Source organism: Carassius auratus, chromosome 49, assembly GCF_003368295.1.
Source record: "Carassius auratus strain Wakin chromosome 49, ASM336829v1, whole genome shotgun sequence".
NCBI classification, from domain to species: domain Eukaryota; kingdom Metazoa; phylum Chordata; class Actinopteri; order Cypriniformes; family Cyprinidae; genus Carassius; species Carassius auratus.
The window spans coordinates 15,888,520-15,911,190 of NC_039291.1; the positions used below are offsets into that span (position 1 = coordinate 15,888,520).

At 41.3% G+C, this 22,671-nt stretch overlaps 1 protein-coding gene across 3 annotated transcripts in view; it reads left to right on the forward strand.

The window, feature by feature from the left end:
• Window positions 1-22,548, forward strand: part of col15a1a (collagen, type XV, alpha 1a) — a 57,449-nt gene extending 34,901 nt beyond the window's left edge. For 2 of the 3 annotated variants that reach the window (XM_026238270.1, XM_026238269.1), the window contains exons 9-42: window positions 382-408; window positions 1,642-1,704; window positions 2,467-2,535; window positions 2,627-2,689; window positions 2,821-2,952; window positions 4,134-4,187; window positions 4,421-4,456; window positions 4,569-4,676; window positions 4,887-4,952; window positions 5,034-5,069; window positions 5,265-5,306; window positions 5,690-5,752; window positions 5,869-5,904; window positions 5,988-6,062; window positions 6,310-6,375; window positions 7,766-7,828; window positions 8,021-8,086; window positions 8,171-8,206; window positions 8,867-8,920; window positions 9,453-9,509; window positions 10,474-10,533; window positions 10,649-10,690; window positions 11,377-11,398; window positions 12,446-12,514; window positions 12,602-12,627; window positions 12,740-12,820; window positions 14,871-15,018; window positions 15,284-15,351; window positions 17,994-18,122; window positions 18,203-18,250; window positions 18,401-18,463; window positions 19,806-20,003; window positions 20,126-20,235; window positions 21,799-22,548. In XM_026238270.1, coding sequence (XP_026094055.1) covers window positions 382-408; window positions 1,642-1,704; window positions 2,467-2,535; window positions 2,627-2,689; window positions 2,821-2,952; window positions 4,134-4,187; window positions 4,421-4,456; window positions 4,569-4,676; window positions 4,887-4,952; window positions 5,034-5,069; window positions 5,265-5,306; window positions 5,690-5,752; window positions 5,869-5,904; window positions 5,988-6,062; window positions 6,310-6,375; window positions 7,766-7,828; window positions 8,021-8,086; window positions 8,171-8,206; window positions 8,867-8,920; window positions 9,453-9,509; window positions 10,474-10,533; window positions 10,649-10,690; window positions 11,377-11,398; window positions 12,446-12,514; window positions 12,602-12,627; window positions 12,740-12,820; window positions 14,871-15,018; window positions 15,284-15,351; window positions 17,994-18,122; window positions 18,203-18,250; window positions 18,401-18,463; window positions 19,806-20,003; window positions 20,126-20,235; window positions 21,799-22,057 — 2,535 coding nt within the window. In that variant the 3' untranslated portion in view covers window positions 22,058-22,548. The remainder of the gene's footprint in view (window positions 1-381; window positions 409-1,641; window positions 1,705-2,466; window positions 2,536-2,626; window positions 2,690-2,820; window positions 2,953-4,133; window positions 4,188-4,420; window positions 4,457-4,568; window positions 4,677-4,886; window positions 4,953-5,033; window positions 5,070-5,264; window positions 5,307-5,689; window positions 5,753-5,868; window positions 5,905-5,987; window positions 6,063-6,309; window positions 6,376-7,765; window positions 7,829-8,020; window positions 8,087-8,170; window positions 8,207-8,866; window positions 8,921-9,452; window positions 9,510-10,473; window positions 10,534-10,648; window positions 10,691-11,376; window positions 11,399-12,445; window positions 12,515-12,601; window positions 12,628-12,739; window positions 12,821-14,870; window positions 15,019-15,283; window positions 15,352-17,993; window positions 18,123-18,202; window positions 18,251-18,400; window positions 18,464-19,805; window positions 20,004-20,125; window positions 20,236-21,798) is intronic. The other variant, XM_026238268.1, reaches the window with a different exon arrangement.
• The last annotated feature ends 123 nt before the right edge of the window (window positions 22,549-22,671 follow it).

The following is a 22,671-nucleotide window of genomic DNA, read 5'->3' on the forward strand; positions in this document are numbered from 1 at the left end:
TTTGCATATCTGGCCAGTACTAACAAAGGCTGCGCTAAGTACAGGGCAGACAACAACAATAACATAGGGCTGCGCAGAGTAATTTCTGTGCTAGGCTGCAACACACATGATTAGAGGTATAAATAAGTCACTCAACGACAGCACTCGAGAGGCTAAGGACTGAACGTCCAGCTTGTAGAACCTGGTGAAGGTATTCTGAGATGACCATTAAAGAGATATGCTTTGCAGCTGTAACTCATTCTCTCACACACATGTTCTAGAGTCTGTCACATGTTCACACACTTAATGAGCTGAACCTCTTCTGATCATGTCTCAGAGCACAGGAAATGGAGACATGGTCAGATATTGAGCTACATTGATGTTGGTTCTGTTCTCTTACAGGGTGTTCCAGCCAAAGACGGAGCTCCGGTGAGTGACTTCCCTGTTTCTGTGTGGAGACTGTGTGTCTGATGGAGTCTTCAACTGCTGAACATTTGACCAGGAAAAAAAACAAACATATTTACCACACATTTTCCCTGTTATACACATAAGGGGAAGTCGTGGCCTAATGGTTAGAGGGTTGGACTCCCAATCGAAGGGTTGTGGGTTCTAGTCTCGGGCCGGACGGGATTGTGGGTGGGGGGAGAGCATGAACAGTTCTCTCTCCACCTTCAATACCACGACTTAGGTGCCCTTGAGCAAGGCATCGAACCCCCAACTGCTCCCCGGGCGCCGCAGCATAAATGGCTGCCCACTGCTCCGGGTGTGTGCTCACAGTGTGTGTGTGTGTGTTCACTGCTCTGTGTGTGTGCATTTCGGATGGGTTAAATGCAGAGCATGGGTCACCATACTTGGCTGAATGTCACTTCACTTTCACTTTCATATAAAGTTTAAATCACAAATTTAAAGTGTTACATCCTATTTAAAGAAAAAATAAATAAATTAATAAATAAATCTAAACATCAAAAAAATAAAAAAGGAATAAGAAGCATTTGTTAAGAAAAAAATCTATTTTTATTCATAAGTGCTGCATTAAATTGCTCAAAAGTGACAGTAAAGACAGTTATAATGTTACAGTAGATTTCTATTTCAGATAAAAGCTGTTCTTCTGGTCGCTGTTTTTACTGTATTTTGATCAAATAAATGCAGCACTGAACAGAAGATACTTTTTTCAGAAACATTTTTAAAACTTTAGTATGTATTGACTTTTTTGTTTTGTTTTTGTAAAGTTATCATTGCTATATAGCCTTTGTGAAAGCTTTGCTTTTGGATGTGAAGTGAAACAGCTACAGATTTATTTCTAGCAGCCTCGGGATGTGGAAATAGAGATGGAAATGCTTTATGTCCATGAACTGGCTGTGGTCAGACTACTCTGAACTCAAGCTCAGCATCGAGCCTGTGTTTCCTGCAGCAGTGGTCTCCGCTGGACGCTTCCCTCACAGAAATACACACTAATGCTTTACTAACTGGAATCAATGCCTCATTATTAGTGATTCTCGGCCAGTGAATTGTTGCTCGGTGTCGGTGGTCATCTGAGAACGTGAGGACCTGATTAAACCACCGACACACATCTGTGTGAGAGAGTCTGTCTTATTCTGGACAAAACTAACATGAACGGCTGTGAGCATTTGCTTTGTTTTACTCTCTTTCTGTCACGTACAGGGAGAGACTGGACCTCCGGGATTCCCGGGCCTTCCTGGAGATCCGGGTCCCAAAGGTGACAAGGTATGACACACACTGGCTGATTATATTTTATAATATCATGCCTAATAGAGCTATAGACTCTGTCCGTCAGGCTTCAGAAGTGAACTCTCCATTCATTTTCTCCATAGGGAAACTGTTATTTTACTACAACAGACTCGTTATGAGCTCCAAGTTTGTTAATTGATGGCATATGCTTTAGTTGAAGCCATTAGATCATTATTTTTACTTATTTTAAATAATCAAGTTTCATTTTAGGAATTTGCAGTGAAAACTACATTACCCATGATGCTGTGCAGAGAGCTGCGGTGAGCAAAGTAGCTCCGCCCACTGCCATAATTCATGGCCAATCGAGTCTAACTACGCTCTCAAAATACTGAAATATTTGTACATATGAATACACATTTTGCAACAGACTTAAAATATATCGGTTTTTGCAGAATATAATCAACATCTTATCAGTATAGTTACATTTTTCTCCATCGTTTTTCATTTGATTCATATCATTCCCGATGCTTCATGGGATTGTAGTTCTTCCTTCAATCAACCATTAATGTCGCAGTCTTGTGTTTTTTTGCCTAGTGTTGTGGTTCTCCTCCTAACTGGTTGGTTTGCTTCGTGGATTGTAACGCTTTAGTAAAGACTTTTTAAAATCCCCGTGTTAAAAGTGAATGAGATAAGACTTGCACCAGTGAAGCTGTGGGCGGCACCCATGCACTACTGACTGGATGAATATGGGCCAATCAGAGCAAACGATTCAGTGTTTCCTGGTTAATGCTTTGATAGGGTGATCCTGGTGTGGGCATCCCGGGACCGCCTGGACCTCCCGGACCGCCAGGGACATTCAAATATCCGGTGTGTACCATGATAGGTTATGTTCATATTGATATAATTGTGTACACATCATAGCAGATGTGCTGACTGTGAATAATGTTTGCATGATCAGGGCGGCATCGACGGCTCCGGGTCCAGCTTTGTGGATGAGGACAGTGAGACAGAGCTGATACGGGTCAGTTATTACACTCACTTCCTCATTTAACTCTTTAACTCTGGACAAAAGTAGACACGTGGTATTCTTATGTGTAAGATGGATGGAGTTTGGTACTCAGATTAATAGTTTGTGTTTTTGACTCGCACCAGGGTCCTCCAGGGCCACCGGGGCCACAGGGCCGTCCAGGACCCCCGGGCCCTTCTGTGGGAGCTCAGCCGGGGCCGACCGGTCCTCCTGGAGCTCCTGGAAGAGACGGGGAGACGGGGAAGCCTGGACTCCCGGTGAGTGAGGATCAGAAATCAAGCCATACAATACTTCAATTTAATATCATACAAATACACACTACCATTTTTTATACTAATATTTAATATATTTATTCATAACTGAATCAAAAGTGACAGTAAAGACATTTATAATGTTACAGTAGATTTCTATTTCTAATAAAAGCTGTTCTTCTTCTGTTCTTTCTGTTCATCTGTGAATCCTGAAAAATAAAATCTATCACAGTTTCCACAGAAATATTGAGCAGCACAACTGTGTTCAACATTGATAATAATCAGAAATGTTTCTTGAGCAGTAAATCATCATATTATTCTGATTTCTGAAGATGGTGTGGGAGGTTCAGTGTTGATGAGGTTGTGTGTGTAAGAACGCAAGGGACAGTCAGTGAACACAGGACTTTTATTTTGGCGGAGCAGGTGTTGATGGTCCTGATGGACTAGACCCAGGTCTGTGTTGCGGGTGATTGAGGACTGGTGTAGTGGGGCTGGATCCTCTCCTGATGTTAAACTCAAACCACAGACCAAAGGCACCTCCTTCTGACCGAGCGCTTCTGCTTTCATCACTCATCCTCCTGAACCCCGTCAGACTCAAGTGTTTGTGTGACTGGCTCATGTCAAAACGTGACACACTTCTTGTCAGCAGTTTGATCAAATACATGCAGTAGTTTTTAGCAAAGCCCCATACTTCACTCTACTGTAGAAGCGTGTTCCCAACATGGGATAAAAAATACAAAATCAACTGTGTCTTTATTTTACAAATCTGACTTTTCTTCTTGCAGTAAAACAATGGCAGAATAGCAAAATAAAGTCAGAATTGAGACTTAACATCTGCCAATTCTGAGTTTATATCTATTTTGTGAGTTCTGATTCTCACAAATCTGTTTTTCTTTTCTGCAAGTGGAATAGACTCATTTTTTAATTAAAATGTAATATAAAAAAAAAAGTTTAATAATTCTATATCTGAGTCAATATATATACAAAACTACAGCTAACTTCCTGTTTCCTGCTGAAACAGCTCACGCTTCTCCTGAAAGACTGCTCAATATAAGACTAATAACACTTGAGTCAAGAAATGAGACGATACCGTACGACAGTTATCATCTCTTGCCATTTGTGTTGTATTTATTATTAATATCTGATATATGCAGGAGGTCCTTATGTGCTGATTTCTCTCGTTTTAGGGTGAGAATGGGCGAGACGGTCAAACAGGCAAAGACGGAGAGAAAGGACAGAAAGTAAGATCTCGGAATATAAACATGGCTTTTCCCAGGGGGATATTCTCTTGAGTTTATATTTGTCCCGTGTTCCTCTCTTGCTGTGTTTGAGCGTTCAGATGCATGATTATTACACGTTTACCTTCCACATGTTTTTTCCAAGCTCATAATGTCCTGATCTTCAGCCTCGTCTCGCTGCAGAATCACATGTCTTTCCAAACAGTGATTTTGACACCTCTCATGTTTTTTGGCAGGGTGAAGCAGGTTTACCTGGACTCATGGGACCCAAGGTGAAGTCTGTTTCAGATCAGCTCCTTGTCTTCTAGATTAATGTCTTCAAATGATGAGATGTTTTCTTAGTTTGAAGGCTGTGGATGATTGTAAGTGATCTGTGTGTGTCAGGGTGATGCCGGTCAGCCGGGGCTCCCAGGACAGACGGGATCCGAGGGCCCCAGGGGTCAGCCGGGTCCTCCAGGGCCTCCAGGACAGGGCTTCAGCTTCGACATGATGGTGTGTTCCACAGACCCTCAGAGGGGTTTATTTCTTTGCTTTTCTGTTTTAACCATTTGTTTATTTCCACGTGAGCGCTGGCTGTTTCATTAAAGGAGTACAGGTTTGTATTTCACATGTTCTCCTTTCGTCTGGAGAACTGAGAGCTCTTGACAGTGAGTCTGACGCTTGTGTCTCCGGTGGTCTTAGCCTCTGTCTGTTCTGTGGCAGGATCTGGAGGGCTCGGGTCTGGATGGAAGCAGTGGTTTCAGACCGGTTCTGCCCAGAGGACCACCTGTACGTACATTCACATTCACTGAGCTTCTCTGGCTCTTTCAGCTGAACCGCTGCTCATTCTCCTTATATTCTCATCCTTAGGGTCTGCCCGGGCTCCCAGGACCTCCAGGACCACAGGTACATGCACAACACACAGAGAAATCTGGCGTGATCTCTCAGTACTGTATATGACATGATAGGGTGTCTGTTAAGTGATTTTTACCTGGCATTACCTGGGAATCAATATTTAGACGATGCATGTTTGTCTAAACCTTTATTAGTGTTAGAGATGCTTTAGATTGAACTGAAATGAACCCAACTCTACACTTTCAGGGTAAAGAAGGAGCCGTCGGTCCTCCGGGTGTTTCAGTGAAGGTCTGTGCTCCTCACACACACACACACACACACACACCTGTTCCCCATTAGCCCCAGTTCTCCTATCTTCAGCACATCTGTAAGGGTCAGTGAAAGCACCTCAGGCTTTGAATCCTTCAAAATGTAATTCAAAGTAAATCTGATCCCACTTAATATAACAGAAGTAAAATTGGTCCCATGTTTAGTGGCAAACATACTATCTGATTAATAAAGCTTCACAAACTCATAGAAATTCTGCACAGGATAACTATTTTCTACATGATTTATTATATGCTATATAACTATGATAAAACGTATGATACTTGTTTGTGCAACACAGACATTCATGTAGCATCAGATGTAGTGTTTAATGTTATAATAGTGTGTAATCATGTCTCCACCAGGGGGAGCCGGGCGCTAGAGGAGGCGATGGACAGCCTGGCTCATCTGGACCTCCTGGGCCACAAGTAAATATATCAAACTAAATAGGCTGAATAAAATAATAGTCATTCTATTTCCAACAATAGATCCTTTCTGCTTATACAATTCAGGAATTCATTTTCTGTTTTGTAAACCTTTTCAGGGGGAAAGGGGAGAGAAAGGTGATATGGGTCAGAAGGTTTGTATCCAAATCATATTAGTGACGCGTCTCTCTCTGAGCATCAGCGTGTGTGCCAGGAGTTAATGTGTTTGGTGTTTCAGGGAGAGAGAGGTCAGGATGGAGTCGGTTTACCTGGACCCCCGGGGCCTCCTGGACCACTCATCAACCTACATGAGGTCCTTTAACATTTATGCATTTAGCAGACTCTTTCATCCAAAGTGACTTACAGTGCTCAGGCTATACATTCTTTCATCAGTGTGTGTGTTCCCTGGGAATTGAACCCACTACCTTTTGGGCTGTACACACAATCTGAACACTAACATCCAGAATTAGTTTACAATGTCACACTGGGTTGATTTTGGAGATGTACTGTAGATGCTAATTTCATTTTTAGTTAACTCTGCACTGTTTTTCCGTCCTCAGTTGATGCTGAATGACACTGAAGGAATCTTTAACCTCTCACAGATTTTTGAAGCACAAGGACCATTGGTAAGAATCCACTCCCTAAACCTTCTCGCCTAATTAAGCTTTATCAACACCAAACCAGAGGCATCTTTTTGTTCATGTGTATACAGTAATCCTGAAGTGCAAAGTTAATTCACAAATCAGAAATGAAAACGGCAAATTTCAAAACACAAAAGGTCAGAAAAGACAACTGCAAACTGGAAATGACAAAGCAAATCTAAAAACAGATTAAGTAATTCAGAAAAAAACAACAATGAATCAGAAAATATGATGGTGAACCAGAACAGTTAATTGTCAAAACAGCAATGAATCAGGAAGCATAACAATGAATCAGTGAACACAACAGCGGTCAGGAAACACACCAGCAAATTATAAAGGTGTATTTAGGGTATATCAAGCCTGCTGACCGGACAGATACAGTGTAACACACTTAATATGAGTGTTGAACCTATCTCTGAACATGATCGCTGTCTGACATTCCTCAGCCATTCTGGATGTCATCTTGCTTTATTAATAATAATAATAATATTAATAATAATAATAATAATTCCTTACATGTATAAAGTCATTATGAAGTTAATTATAATGAAGATTATCTTTTAAAGTCAATGAATGAACCCCAGATGGAAATGCAATTAAATTTAAAACTCACATTTAACAAAAATATAGTGGTGGAATATAAATTCAGCAGAAGATCAACAAGCATGAAATATCAATTGTCTTGAAATATGGCATATATCGTCTTATACTTGTAGTTTTGGCCATAGTATTCCAACTATTATTTTTCAGTATATTTCTCACTGCTCTTAATTCCTAAACTGCTTTCATTCTATTGCAAAAACACAAACAGAAACGCTGAAGATAGATAGTGTAGATACGGTACAACAGCTGCTCAAACCACACACTCGCTGCACAGAACACACAGCAATGTAAACACACCGCGCTTTAATTGCATTATTTACAACAAGTCATTGAGTCGCCTGTGTTTAAAACACATTATGACACATTAGCTTTGCTTTATTGTGTAATTTACAGGCACTGACGAGCAGAAGTGAAGTGAAATAAACTGAGATCTGCGCAGCATGTGAAAGATTCCTCGGAGCAGAGCTTACACTTCTTTAGATTTTATGATACACCACAAATCCATTAGAGCTTCCAAACGTGTGTGTGTTTGAGATTATATCCCAGACACATTAAAACACTCTTTGTGATGGTCTCAGTGGAACATTCAAGTAGAACAGTTACTGAAATGAAGGATGTTTAGAAGTTAATGTGAGTAATTAGAGCTGAAGCCTCGGTTTGAGGAGCAGGAATATGTGTGTGGTTTCTGCACTTCAGAAAATGCTTACATTTACTTCAAGAGTTAATTATCTTACAGCAGCACTGACTATATTATTATGTTTTATCCCACCAGGGGCCGAGGGGTCCGAAGGGTGATACCGGGGCCCCGGGGTTTCAGGGGCCTCCAGGATTAAAGGTAAGTTTGGAGATGTGTCAGTACAGCAGGTGTGTATGTGTGTACACACACACACACACACACTGTGTGTGTAGCTGCAGAGGTTTGTGTGTGTTTCACAGATGGTCATCAGAAGTTCTTGTCGTTGCTGAACATGGAGAGAGTGTGTTTTTAACTCAGCTGTGTGTGTGTCACTGGTGTGTGTGTGTGTAGGGTCAGAAAGGCGAGCCGGGGACAGTGTCTGGAGTTCATGCGCCGCAGGGACCCACAGGACTGAAGGTCACTCATGCGTCTCTCAGCTCCTGATCTCTCACACTTCTACAGTGTTTATGTGATGTCCTTCTGTGTTTGTGTGCTTCTCAGGGAGATCGAGGCGTTCCTGGACCTCCGGGGCAAACGGTGAGAGGAAGATGTTCAGACTCTCGTACTCAACTTTGACTCTTATTGTTCATCAGGAATGTTCCAAATAAAAGTTTAGAGAGAGTGTTTTAAATTAATCCCATCAATTATCAGAAAAATATAGTTATTTACATCATTCTCCAGCTATTTCTCTGGTGTTCCCCAATTTCCTTGTAGAAATTAGTTTTCTATAACTTAAAGCTTTAGGTGAATTTCTCACAGTTTACAGAATCATTCTTTTTTCTGTCCACATTTAAAACAAAAATACGTCAAACAGCCAATCAGTGCACGCTTGACATTTAATATACAGCTATGTGAAATGCACCAATGAGAGATCCCTGTGGGCGGAGCTACACAACACAAGGCAAATCAGCTGTTCTGATGCTTTCCTGCAATTCTTACAACAGACGTTTAATCTGCTTCCATGTTAGCATTGACTTTATAGAGAGAGAGAGATTTTTATCATTATTATCTCATACTCTCATCAGGCCAGACCTGTTCATTCATAATAGCTGTCCTCAGCACTGTCTCCCCGTTACACCACAGGCAGTCAGACTCCTTTACTCAGTTCATATGTGTTCCTCTGTTTCCGAGGCTTTACTGTTTGTGTACAGCTGCTTCTGTTCAGGTCTGATTTCTGTCTTATTTCATCACATGCAGGGCCCCATCGGACCCGCTGGACCTAAGGGAGAGTTTGGATTCCCAGGACGTCCGGTGAGTTATACAACTGCATCAGTGGACATTACAGCATTATATAACGCTTAACAAGATTAACAGTACTGCTCAAGAGGTTGGGTCCATAAGAGTACTTAATATTTCTGAAAGAAGTCTCTTCTGTTCATCAGGGCTGCATTTATTTGATCAAAAAACAGTAAAAACAGTGAAATATTAGCATCATTCCTCCAGTCTTCAGTGTCACATGATCTTCAGAAATCAGAATAATATGATGATTTACTGCTCAAGAAACATTTCTGATTATTATCAGTGTTGAACACAGTTGTGCTGCTCAATATTTCTGTGGAAACTGTGATAGATTTTATTTTTCAGGATTCACAGATGAACAGAAAGTTCAGAAGAACAGCTTTTATCTGAAATAGAAATCTACTGTAACATTATAACTGTCTTTACTGTCACTTTTGATCAGTTTAATGCATCCCTGATGAATCAGAGTGTTAATTTCTGTCTGAGCACATGTATATACAGGATGTCGTGTCTGTGTTCTGGATGTGATGCTGTGTTTCTTCAGGGTCGTCCAGGGGTTAACGGACGTAAGGGTGAAAAGGGAGATTCTGTCGCTTTACCTGTGAGTAATGTGTCCCAAAACTATCTGTTATTACTTTGTTTCAGGATAAAGGTAGCATTCTTACTTTTAGCATTTTCAGATTCTGGACGTATTCTCCACAATCATCTTTCATATTTCTGAAACATATTTTTTACACTTTTAATAGCTCTGATTTCTACAGTATATATGTCATCGTTTAGCAGCCTTGAAGCGCAGGCTGTCTGTCTTTTTAGTTTTAATACATTAATGTTTTAAAAATGTATAAATGGTTATAAATATTTTAAATGGCACTTCAGTATCAAAACTAGATTTTAGAGCTCTCTGTTTCTCAAACTTTGTCATTGTCACTTTGTTTTTTCTCAAAAATGTAGATCTGAGATCAGGAGGAGTGTGTTTCTTCATCAGGTTTATAGAAGTGTAGCACTGCATCAGTGTATCATCAGTGGATGCTCTGCAGTGAATGGGTGCCGTCAGAATGAGAGTCTGATAAAAACATCACAATAATCCACAGCACTCCAGTCCATCAGTGAACATCTGGAGAAGACAAAACCTGAAACACATCCAGCATTAAGACTACTCAAGATTACTTGTGGATTATTGGGATGTTATTATCAGACTCTCATTCTGACGGCACCCATTCACTGCAGAGCATCCATTGATGAGACACTGATGCAATGCTACATTTCTCCAAGAAACACACTCATGGTCTGTGGATGAATACATTTATAGCGAATATTATTTTCTTTGTGATCTATTCTTTAAAGTGGGCTTCATGGTCTACCTCTAGAAACTGTACAAGAAAGAATTGAGCAGTTTCATCTAAAGATCCAGGATGTGTCTGAAAGCATTCAGAAGCAGACTGTTGTGCTCATCACTTTTCTTCCCATTAGTAAGATGTGTGTGTGCTGGAGATCTCCGCTCGATGGTGTTTAGTGATAGTTTGTGATGGAGTAATGGTGTGTGTTGTGTGTGTGTGTGTGTGAAGGGTCCGCCGGGACCGCCTGGGCCTCCAGGACGACCGGGAATCTTCAGCTGTCCTAGAGGAGTGAGTGTGTCTCTGTCTCGCTCTCATACACACACACACTCACACACACACACACACATATACACAAACACAGACACACACGTGCTCAGTGTCTCTTTACCTCATGTTTCTGTAGACCGTGTTTCCAGTCCCTCCTCGACCCCGCTGCAAAATGCCCGTAAGTGTCTACCGCTCAATATCATCCTCATCCTCATCCTCATCATCCTCATCCTCATCATCCTCATCCTCATCCTCATCATCCTCATCCTCGTCCTCATCATCATTCTCTTTAAAATCTCTCTAACTCTCACTCTACGCTGCTCAATTATTATTCTTCCTACACATTTCGTGTCATTTCTGCACCAAACTGAACTGCATAAAATAATGTTGTTATTATTTACTATTTTGATAATAGTTTAATATTATGTAGATTTTTTTTTCATTAATTTAGTTAGTTACTAGATTTAGTAATGTGTCAGTTCACTCTGGATATCAAACTTGATGTGAGAAGATGTGAGCCTTTTAACTTGACAAAGGCACACTTGACCCATCTCAAGTGTAATGCTCATCAGCCATCTCTGATAATAAGACATTCACTAAATGCATTTTATATGAACTTACTGGATGTCAGAGGAGGAAATATGTGATTTCATACATCATTATCTTTCTTTATATGAGCATGTTCCCTTTATCTCTGGCATGATCTATGTTTACAGTCCACTATCTTATTCCTGAAGGGAACAGTTTTAGATGTCACATCTTATTGTTTTCTCATGCGGATGGTTTCTCTGGTGATGTGCTGAATTAACCCTGTGTCACACCAGTTATATTAACACTTATCTGTCTTTCTTTTCTTTTGGTAAGGTTAACAGTGATTCTACACAAGGTGAGTTTCAAGAGATGATTTCTGATTATCATACACTACTGATCAAAAGTTTGAGGACAGTATGATTAAAAAAAAAGAAATGAATAGATTGATTCATTAGTGCTGCATTAAACTGATCAAAAGTGTCAGTAAAGACAGTTATAATGTTACAGTAGATTTCTATTTCAGATAAAATGCTGATTACCAGAAATCAAGCCATACAATACTTGAATTGAATATCATACAAATATACACTACCATTTTTAATACTAATATTTAATGTATTTATTCATAACTGAATCAAAAGTGACAGTAAAGACATATATAATGTTACAGTAGATTTCTATTTCTAATAAAAGCTGTTCTTCTGAACTTTCTGTTTATCTGTGAATCCTGAAAAACTAAATGCATCACAGTTTCCACAGAAATATTGAGCAGCACAGCTGTGTTCAACACTGATAATAATCAGAAATGTTTCTTGAGCAGTAAATCATCATATTATTCTGATTTCTGAAGATCATGTGACACTGAAGACTGGAGGAATGATGCTGAAAATACAGCGGAGCATCACAGAAATACATTACACTTTAACACAGATTCACAGAAAACAGAGGATTCACACTGGAGTAATATTTCACTGTTTTTACTGTAGTTTTGATCAAATAAACGCAGCCTTCAGCAGAAGAGACTGAATCTATGAACCTCAAACTACTGGATGATAGTGTTTTTAGCAGAACAGAATAATATTCACTTGTTGTCTCACTTTTCGTGTTAAAGCAAATTCACATTAGAATCAGAACACATTATTTTGTATATATTATTATTAAAATTATAATTTACTTTGAATGAATCTGGCGATGGTTTTGTCTACTTAATGACTATTCCTCTATTTGGCTTAAATATGAACTTGGAGTGTGTGCTTTCTACAATCTGTAATTTAAAACAAACTATTTCATTTTTAATATGTTAGATTGTAATGTTACATATCTGGAATAGTTTTTGTGAGTATTGTGTGTTTGCTGGTGGTGTTGTGAGGGTTTGTGTTGATTGTGTGGTCCTGACCTGTAGAGGGCGCCAGCAGAGACCTGCCATCATCATCATCATCATCATCTTCATCTTCCTCGTCGTCCTCCTCCGGTGTGTACCTCACAATCACATCACTCCTTCTGTCCTCGAACAGCTTGACTTTGACGTGGTTCTGATCTCATGCGTGTTCTCTCGTAGGAAACACACTGGGAACCAGAGTCACGGTGAGTTTATCTACACATTCTTCATCAGACGTCCTCTCACAGATCCTGAGAGCGTTTAGACACTGACTCAACAGAGATTGAGCTGTTGTTGTTGAATGCATGACTGTGTCAGGCTGAAAAGGGTGACCAGGGTTTCGGAGGAGAGAAAGGAGAAGCTGGGATGCCAGGGCTGCCGGGGAGATCCGGTTCAGCAGTGAGTGACTCACATATATCTACACACACACATATCACTGCAGCTGAGAGCATCACATGACCACTGATTCTGTCAGGTCTCCATTTATATCAACCCTATAAAGCTACTGTATCATATTTGATCAGTAATTTCTAAGGCTCTAAATGATCAACATGATCAAACCCTGAAGGCAATCTACTCCATGCCTTCTGTCGACTGATTAATAGAGTTCAGTTTCCCTTCAGTCGGTCACTTCAGAGTTGTGTCCATGTTCTGACACTATGGAGCCCAGACACCTCTGACATCATTGAGAAAAGCCCAATGAAATTCTCACTTGTCCTGTTCTTCGGAGCCAATGTGGCGTCTATTTTGGAGATTCACCTCTCTCCTGGGGTATGGCATCCTTGGTCGCGGCGTGCCAGGAAAAGACCAGTGACATGTACTGTAGGTGTTGTACATACTCCCCCAGTCGTGAGAACCACAGGGAACCATCAAACTGATGCAAGGAGCCATCAAGATAGTACTCCCTTCTGTCATTCAGCACAAGACACCATCCTCTCCTGCTGACTCCAGCTGAACACTCACATTCGGGGAGACCTCCTTCACACAGCAGATTCAGATGAGAGGAATGAGTCGGTCCCACAGAGACACATCTGCTGCTTCACAGGATTCCTCCTTTAGCCCATTGTGTTTCCCAATCTGAGGTTTCCTCAGAACGAGGGTTAACATGCGTAACCAAGACTTTATTATCAAGTAAAAGCTCTAATAATAGAAACGTCCAGCTTCAGCTGCTGCTCCTCGACTCAGATCTTGTCTGATTGTGATCAAGTAAAGGTCAGAGTAAGGTCAGTGATATCTCCAGATGAACTCTTCCTGGACCGAAGCAGCTCAGCTTTACTTGATTCTCCATCAATCATGTTTTAGAGTCTCAAATCTGAAGCTTTACTTTCACTGTTCCTCAGCGGAGGAGTGATCTTCACAAGCCTCCAGAACATCTCACATCTTCTGAGGAGCCTTCATTTCTTCAGCTTTGGATCATTTTAATGAGACGGATTACTGGAGATATAGAGCGACGACTGATATTTTAAATAATTTTTACTTCAAATTAAATTAAATTAATGCATTTAGCAAACACTTTTATCCAAAGCAACTTCGTGTATTCAGGCTAACATTTTTTACCTAACATGTGTTCCCTGGGATTCAAACCCACAGCCTTTCGAGCTGCTATCCCATCGCTCTACCGCTGCGCCACAGAAACACTAGTGAATCTGCTGTCCTGTTAGACAGATCTCACTGATTTCATCTTATAAATATCAGCATCTGCTCCAAGTTGCATATCTCTCTCAGTTTGAGATGTTTGTCTCTCTGCATATTCTCACTCTATCTGACTATATGAGCCACAGAAGACTGAAGGATCAAACATGATTATTATGACCTAAATGTGTAAAGATGTTTATAGCTCTGTAAACTGTTCCATTTCCAAAAATCCTGTTTTTGATGATTGTTTCTTCATGTATCCAGCTGTGAGTTCTTATTTTTCGGCTGTCGCTCTCTCATTCTCATTCCTGTCTCCATTTACTCACACTTCTCACTCTCTCACTTCTCATCTCATCTTTCTCTTGTTCTCTTGGTAATTTCAGGCTGCAAAATGTGATTATTTTAAAAGAAAATTATTATTTATACCTACTGTAGATCCCAATTGGAACGTAACACGTGATAAATAAACTTTTTTCCAACTATTTCAGAGTATTCTAAAATGTACAAACTACTAAAAATTACAAACATAAAAAAAACTAAATCTTTAAATTAAAGTAAAGATAAAATGTAAAATATATAAAATAAAAATAAATATTGATAAAAATATTGACGCATCTCAATGATAATAATATTATACAAGTAATATATAATTATACATTTTTTGCTGGCTAATTTACATCCACAAGTTGTTATTATTTAAAATACATGTTGAATAACTTGAATAAACTATTCCTTCAGTTTGACCAAGTCTGGTGTTTCTGAGTCCAGATGGATGCTTTTCACATGTACAGGAACGCTAATGTTGGTTTGTCAGCAGGGGGCTAAAGGAGAATCTATCACCGGACCCCCTGGTCATCCAGGACCACGAGGACCCCCCGGTGCACCAGGTTTGGGGAGAATCGGTGTGGCTGGACCTCCTGGACCTCCCGGACCTCCCGGACCTCCTGGACAACACACATCTGGTACCAAAAACCCTGAAGTATTTTTTTCTCATTTTCCAGCTCCAGGGTTCTCTTGAGCCCAGTCCAGCAGCCGCTCCGGAGGATGGTGTGTTTGTTTGTGTGCTGTCCTGCTGTGACGCAGCAGTAGATGTGTTGTTATGAGAGAGCAAGGGGTCCTGAGACGCTCCTCCCTGCTGAAATCCCCACAGCTCTCCATCTCACCGTGACACTTCTGCTCTTATCACACTTTGATATGCATAGATGCTCAGAGTTGATGTTGTTTCAGGCGTGATGATCCCTGGCCCTCCTGGACCCCCCGGACCCCCGGGACGAGCCGCTGACGCCTCCAGCGCCGTGAGTCAAACACAGCACACAGTCTGATCAAACCTGTCAATGCAGCACTCCTTCGCTTTAATGTGACTCTGCTCGAGTGTCCTTACACAAACACGACCTGAGATGTTCACAGCGGTGAATCCGCTCAGTTTTCAGATATCTCAAGACGCTCAGCGTTGATTTTGGCCTCTGAGAAGAGCCTGACCTGTGCTGCTTTATCAAACATGCTCACTGTCGTTCACAGAGATGCTCTGCTTGGAAACGTAGCCCAGCTTCACTCTCTTCATGCATAGATAGATCGTTTCTAAACATGAAACGTTGCAGAAGACCCTTAGGTTTAGGTTTTATAAATCTGGACAGTTTTTTAGCAGTCATGAGGTTTTTAAATGTAATTAAATTGCATTCATTACAATGGTAAATACTAGTAATTCTCAGATTACTTAATTATATATAATATATATTATTATACATTTCAACTGATGATATTTTGAAATTTCAAAGAATTTCTCAGTTTTTTTTTTTATTAATATGAAAAGGGATGAATGCAGTAACTTTTTCACATTCGCTCTTTAATAGGAACGTTGCTATTCAGGTATGACTGGATGGTGTTAGTTATTTAACATTTGCTTTTATTTTATAAAAATATTAAGATAATATTAAATAAAATAGTGATTGTTCAGGTCCCAGTGGAGCAGGGATCACTGTTCCCTCTTATGTAACTAAATAATGTACATTTTAGGTTACTCGGCCGAGAAAACATTTTTGCATTTTTGCCATTCAAAGGTTTGGGATCAGTACATTTTTTAAAGAAGTTTCTTAGGCCCATTGCTACTGCTGCAACTACACACTTCGGCTGAATGGATTAGAAAACAGTCAAACTCAACTGTTTAACTCTAGGGGAGATGGAAAATGAGCCTTTTTTTTTTTAAAGTGGAGTGTTCCTTTAATCAAGCCACTCTTCTTTAAAGGGGGGGTGAAATGCTGGTTTTCACTCAATCTCCTGTTAATCTTGAGTACCTATAGAGTAGTACTGCATCCTTCATAACTCCAAAAAGTCTTTAGTTTTATTATATTCATAAGAGAAAGATAGTCTGTAGCGAGCGGCTGGAGGTGTGACGTGTGGGCGGAGCTAAAGAATCACGAGCGCTAGTAGGCTTTTGCGTTGAGCGCGTCTGGAAGCTGTGACACCGTGAGGACAAAACCAACCAAAACAAACCATGGCTAACAGTCAGATTCAGCCGTATATTTATGATCCAGAATCAGATCCAGAGGCTGAAATTGAACAAGAGCAGCATCAGCAATCAGTCTCTATGTGGTATGTACTGAAACTGTATATATTTGTTTAGCGGTTTTGGAAAATGACTAAGTTCCACTTTGTCGTCTTTTTTTTTTTTTTAAGCTGTACATGTGGAAAGTGCAGTTTGATGGCAACATCGCATGTTGTTTACTTGATGTGCTTACACGCCGATAGCTAAGTTAACAACACAGAGATATTTGAAGCAGTTTTACTCACCGCCTGCGGTTCCAACACACGATCGTGACCCTTTTTCATTGGGATTGCATCATCCTTAAGAAATAAACGATGTGCAAATCCGAAATGCAGGGAACAAACACAAACACTTGCACAACTCCGTTGATGCTCTGTAAAAACAAACTCCATCCACTGGTCTCTTAATGCTGTTTCTCTTTTGGTAATCTGTACAGGGTTGTCTTGCCCTGGCAACCAAAAACACACTTCTTTTGTGACATTTGGCGACGCTCTCGCTCTGATCAGTGAAGTCTGTTGTGCTCTCAGTGCTCTGCTATACGGGAGCGCGCTCTTCCGGCAGAAGTGCCTCAGGACCCATATAAGGAAATTCCGCTCCATCTAACGTCACACAGAGCCATACTCGAAAAAAACTTTCCCAAACTTGTGACAAACAGGAAGGAGTATTTTGGGAACAGAAATACTCCTTCAAATGTACAACTTAATTTTTGAAACTTTGTCCATGTTTAGCATGGGAATCCAACTCTTTAACAGTGTAAAAAACTCAGTGTGCATGAAATAGCATTTCACCCCCCCCCCTCCCCTTTATAACGAGAGGAGGTTTTATGTCACACATCACTGTGTTTGCGTTGACTCTCGATTAGAGTTATTGTAGTATTTGTTCTCTACAGGAACTCCTTTGGTGCACATCTTTCTCTTCCTGTGAAACCTGTAAACCACTTTCACCAGTTCTAACTCTTTATAGTGGTTTACCCGAGCATTGCAATTCTTTAGTTTTTACTAGAATACAAGCATGTGGCTTCCCCAACTCATTATTTATCCTGTGCGGCAGCATGCATCTTAGAGCGAACATTGACTGGGATATGACTTTTTTATTTTTTTAAACTGGAAAACAACTGTATGAATCCAGTCAGATATTGTCATGAGGATGAAAGGTTTCCTCACACAGGTTCAGCTGGGTTTGGTTTCTGTGTTTAGAGAAGCAGAAAGATCTATCTCAACAGTGTGACCCCTGTGTGTCAAACACATTACCCTCCATCTCCACCAGCCATGAACATTTGACCATCACCAAACACACTCGTCTGTGGATCACACACTGAAAGAGCATCAGCAACACCTGAATATGTGGACGATCTGGTTTTGTGTTTATTGGACTGTAATGAAGTGTTTCCTGCAGGTCAGGACGTGTGTGAGTCTTCAGGCGCTGAGACAGCAGTCGTCTGCAGTGGAGGACGGGACGCTGACTCTGGTTCTGGACTCTAGTAAACTCTATATAAAGGTTCCCGGAGGCTGGAGAGAGGTGCAGGTCAGACGCTCATCATACTCTTCATATTCCACAGCTTCTCTCAGACAGAAGAAGTCAGTGTTCACGTGTTTCTCCCACAGCTCGGCGGACTGATAGAGACGCATTCCCCCGTCCTCTCGCAGGATGATGTAAGGACCGCAGCATTGCTTCTCACTGAACACTGTTTATTAGACAAAGAAACCTGTAAATCTGGAAAAGTGTTTTAAGTCTTGTGTCCCTCATTAACAGTGTGACTGTGTGTGTGTGTGTGTGTGTGTGTGTGTGTGTGTCCTCTACAGGCTGGACCCCTGATTCTGACCCCACACATCAGAAACACACCCATAACACACTCCGGGAACGCAGTAAGTGTGTGTGTGTGTGCGTGCGCGTGTGCGTGTCTGTGTTTGTGTCTCTGTGTGTGTCTGTGTGTGTGTGTGTGTGTGTGTGTGTTTGTGTGTGTGTGTGTGTGTGCGTGCGTGCGTGTCTCTGTGTGTGTCTGTGTGTGTGTGTGTGTGTGTGTGTGTGTGTGTGTGTGGCTCCTGCTGCTGGTTAAACACTCGTCTCACATCCTGCACATCACAGCGTCTCTGTCCCATGATGCAGTGCGCTGAACACTCTCTCACCTCACAAACATTCCCAGGCTGTCGTCCACAGAGACGGATGTGAGATTAGTCATGGTTTGGTTCTGAAGATCATCAGGCCTCTAAAGCGTCCCTGCGGCGTCTGGAGCTCCTGTTTTAGACCAAATGATGGTGCTGTCCATCTGCTGTTGGTGGAGATCATCCAGCCGCTCGGAGTCTCTGAAGAGATGACAGAAACACACACTCAAAACACACAATCTCTGCGTCTGAGTCCATCTGTGCTCAGTGTGTTTCACTTATACTCGTTCCTCCACAGATAGATTACTCAGAATAACATCTGTCCATGATGATAGCCTGGTCGAATGCTGCAAACTATTCAGGAAGCCTCTCAGTATTAGAGGTTCATATTCAGATCTAATAATCACACTGAGATGCACATCAGCTAGTTTTCATGACAGATTTATTCAAACATACCTGAATAAACTCCAGCTGTGAGCAGAGATAACTTTCCTGAGGTAAATGCAACATAAAGTCACACATTACTCGCACTCTGTTATATCTGACATTTCTGACATTTCTTTGGCTTGAAACACTTCCCCGAGACTTCTGTAAGCTGAACTGTTGTGTGCTGTGACTATCAAAGCGGAAGAGACACACTCAGGAGCATTTAATGTTGGCATTTTGTGGTCAGATGGACATGATTTGAGAGCTGAGACTTCTTCTCAGAAGGAACAAAGCACAAGACTCTTTGCAGTTTTTGGATGCCAGACGCACTAGAAATAATGGAGCGACTGCAGATCTGGCAACCCTTGTGTGAATGACACGCTCAGTTTGACACGCCCCCTTTTGATTGACAGGATGATGGCCGGTCGAACACTGCTTTTATGGGCTGATTACAATTATTGGCCAATATACCGGTCCTTCTTTTCTATATACTACACTTTTCTATCATTTTTGCGAATTGTCACGTTTAGTATCAATCACATGTACTGTTGTTTGGCCAGTCATTTCAGCAGGAATCCAGACGACTGGGAGTTTAGCATGAGTGATGTGCGCTGGAGGAGTGTTGTCTCACGCGTGTGCTTCTTCTGTGTGTGTGTGTGTGTGTGTGTGTGTGTCTCAGCTCAGGTTAGTGGCTCTCAACACACCGCTGACAGGAAACCTGGGCTCCATCCACTCGGTCAATAAGCTGTGCCGGACTCAAGCTCAAGCCATGGGCATCAGAGACGACTACAAGGCCTTCCTCTCACACCACCTACAGGACCTGATTGACACCGTGCAGCCCATGTACCGAACAAACATGCCGATCGTCAACCTGAGGGTAAAGACGCTGTGAAGCTTTAACTCCAGTGGACACTGCTCGATGTGTTTTCAGTGGTCTGTGGTGTGTATGGATGTTGTGATGAGAGAAGTGTGTGTCTGATGTGTGCTCTGTGTCTGTAGGGTGAGCTCCTGTTCAAGAACTGGGACAGCATCTTCTCCGATCACCTGCTCCCCCCCGGCGTCCCGCTGTACTCCTTCGACGGGCGAGACGTGTTGAGCGACCCCTTCTGGTCAGTACTACATCAGGAACACCTCCACAGCTTCTGGTCCACTCACACAGGTGTTAAGCATCGTGTGACTGCAGCTCATTAATGACTCAGACTCTGAAGCGGCTCACAGTTCTCCAGCCCTGGCTTTATTTCTGGTTCTGTGTGTATGTGTATTTATACTCCAGGCCGGTAAATATATCCTGGGATGGGAGCGTGACAGAGGAGCAGTAATTGTGGTCAGCTAGTAGCTGTTTTGGGCTTGTTTGTGTGGGCTGTGGATGTTTGTGGTGTTTCAGGAGAGTGTGTGTATGAACAGAAGAGCAGGAGCAGCTGGAACAGTCCCACTGACACATGTCCCAGTTACAGATCATCGGCTCGTCTCATTTATTATCTGCGTTTTATGCTTGTTTTTAAGTAACCAGTAGACTTCGGTTTATGTCACGGTATGAAAAGTGAAAACATTTTGCTGTTTCTAGAAGCTGATGATTTTAGGAGAAGAAAAATTCTCGCTCTTGCAAACTACACTTATTTACTTTGAGTGAATTATTATTTGGCTTTTTTTTTTTTTGATATTTTTTTTTTATAAATAGCTAAAAACTGCTAAAAATCATGTTGCCATCTTTCCAACTTTAATTTGTTCCCTGAGCAAATTAAATTCCCTGTTGCTTTAATTGAAAACATCTGGAATGATGATTAATTATTTGAGTTTATTTAACGTTTGGTTGACTGAGATTTCTGATCGTTGTAAGATTATATCAGGGTTATCAGAGGGAATGCTTCAGTCTGTTATTTCAGGAGTCTTTGAATCATTTATTGGACAAGAGAAGCCAAAAAGGTTGAGAATCAGCGTTCAAGAGCATTTTATTAGACAAAAAGTGTGCACACTCAGAATTTACAGTCTTTCTATACATTTTAAATATTGGATACATTTTTATTTAGCATTTTCTCTTCTGCTCACCAAAGCTGCTTTTATTTGTTCAAAACTACAGTAAAAACAGTGAAATATTATTCTAATGTATTATCCTAAAATCCTCTGTTTTCTGTTAAAGTGTAATGTATTTCTGTGATGCTCTGCTGTATTTTCAGCATCATTCCTCCAGTCTTCAGTGTCACATGATCTTCAGAAATCAGAATAATATGATGATTTACTGCTCAAGAAACATTTCTGATTATTATCAATGTTGAACACAGTTGTGCTGCTCAATATTTTAGTATTTACTTGTTTAACGTGTGTCTCTCTCTCTCTCTCTCTGTGTGTGTGTGTGTGTGTGTGTGTGTGTGTCTCTCTCTCTCTCTCTGTGTGTGTGTGTGTGTCTCTCTCTCTCTCTCTCTCTCTCTGTGTGTGTGTCTCTCTCTCTCTCTCTCTCTGTGTGTGTGTGTGTGTCTCTCTCTCTCTCTCTCTCTCTCTCTCTCTCTGTGTGTGTGTGTGTCTCTCTCTCTCTCTGTGTGTGTGTGTGTGTCTCTCTCTCTCTCTCTCTCTGTGTGTGTGTGTGTGTGTGTGTGTCTCTCTCTCTCTCTCTCTCTCTCTCTGTGTGTGTGTGTGTGTGTGTGTCTCTCTCTCTCTCTCTCTGTGTGTGTGTTCAGGCCCCAGAAGGCTCTGTGGCACGGTTCTTCAGAGAGAGGCGAGCGTCTGTCCTCTCTGAACTGTGAGTCGTGGAGAGCGAGTGACATGGCCATCACCGGTCAGGCGTCGTTCCTCTACAGCGGGTTACTGAACCAGCAGACACGCAGCTGCTCCAACCGCTTCATCGTCCTGTGCATCGAGACCAGCCACGACCACAGGACCATGGAGGAGCTCCACACGGCACGGGACCGCCACAGGAGATGGTTCCACGGATACTGAAGCGTTCGCTCGCACGGATGGAGGAGAAGCCGTGACCCATCGAGCTCAGGCTCTGGCCACATGAACTTTAACACAATCAAAGCCATGGCTCCAGAATGTAAAGTGTTTTGGCTGACTCCCAGTGATGGACTGGGACATGGCCGTCATTTCTATGCACTGTACTTTTCATATTGTATTTTTGGTGTCGATTTTCCAAAGAAAAGTCTTTTTTTTTGATCACGTCATTTATTTGTTTCTTACTCTTTGTATTTATTTTAATTTCAATGTTTTATTTATACAGCGACCGGACATCATTCAAAAATGAGTATGGATAAATATGTATTTTAACTCTATTTTTTTGTTGTTTCTGGATACTGCATCCGTTTTACTGATATAATCAATCTGACGAAGAGATCAGATCACCATCAAATCACCTTTTCATTGATTTTTTAAAGCACATAAATTGAAGCAGTGTTTGTCTGTTGAATAAAACATTTTTTTTCCAATCTTGATCTTAAAGTGCCTATGATTTTCATATTGCTCTGCTATTGATAAAGCCTGCCCTGCGGTGAACCTGAATGTGAGAGTAGTTTCACCTGTTTAACACACATTATTCACAATGGCATACTGTGGGG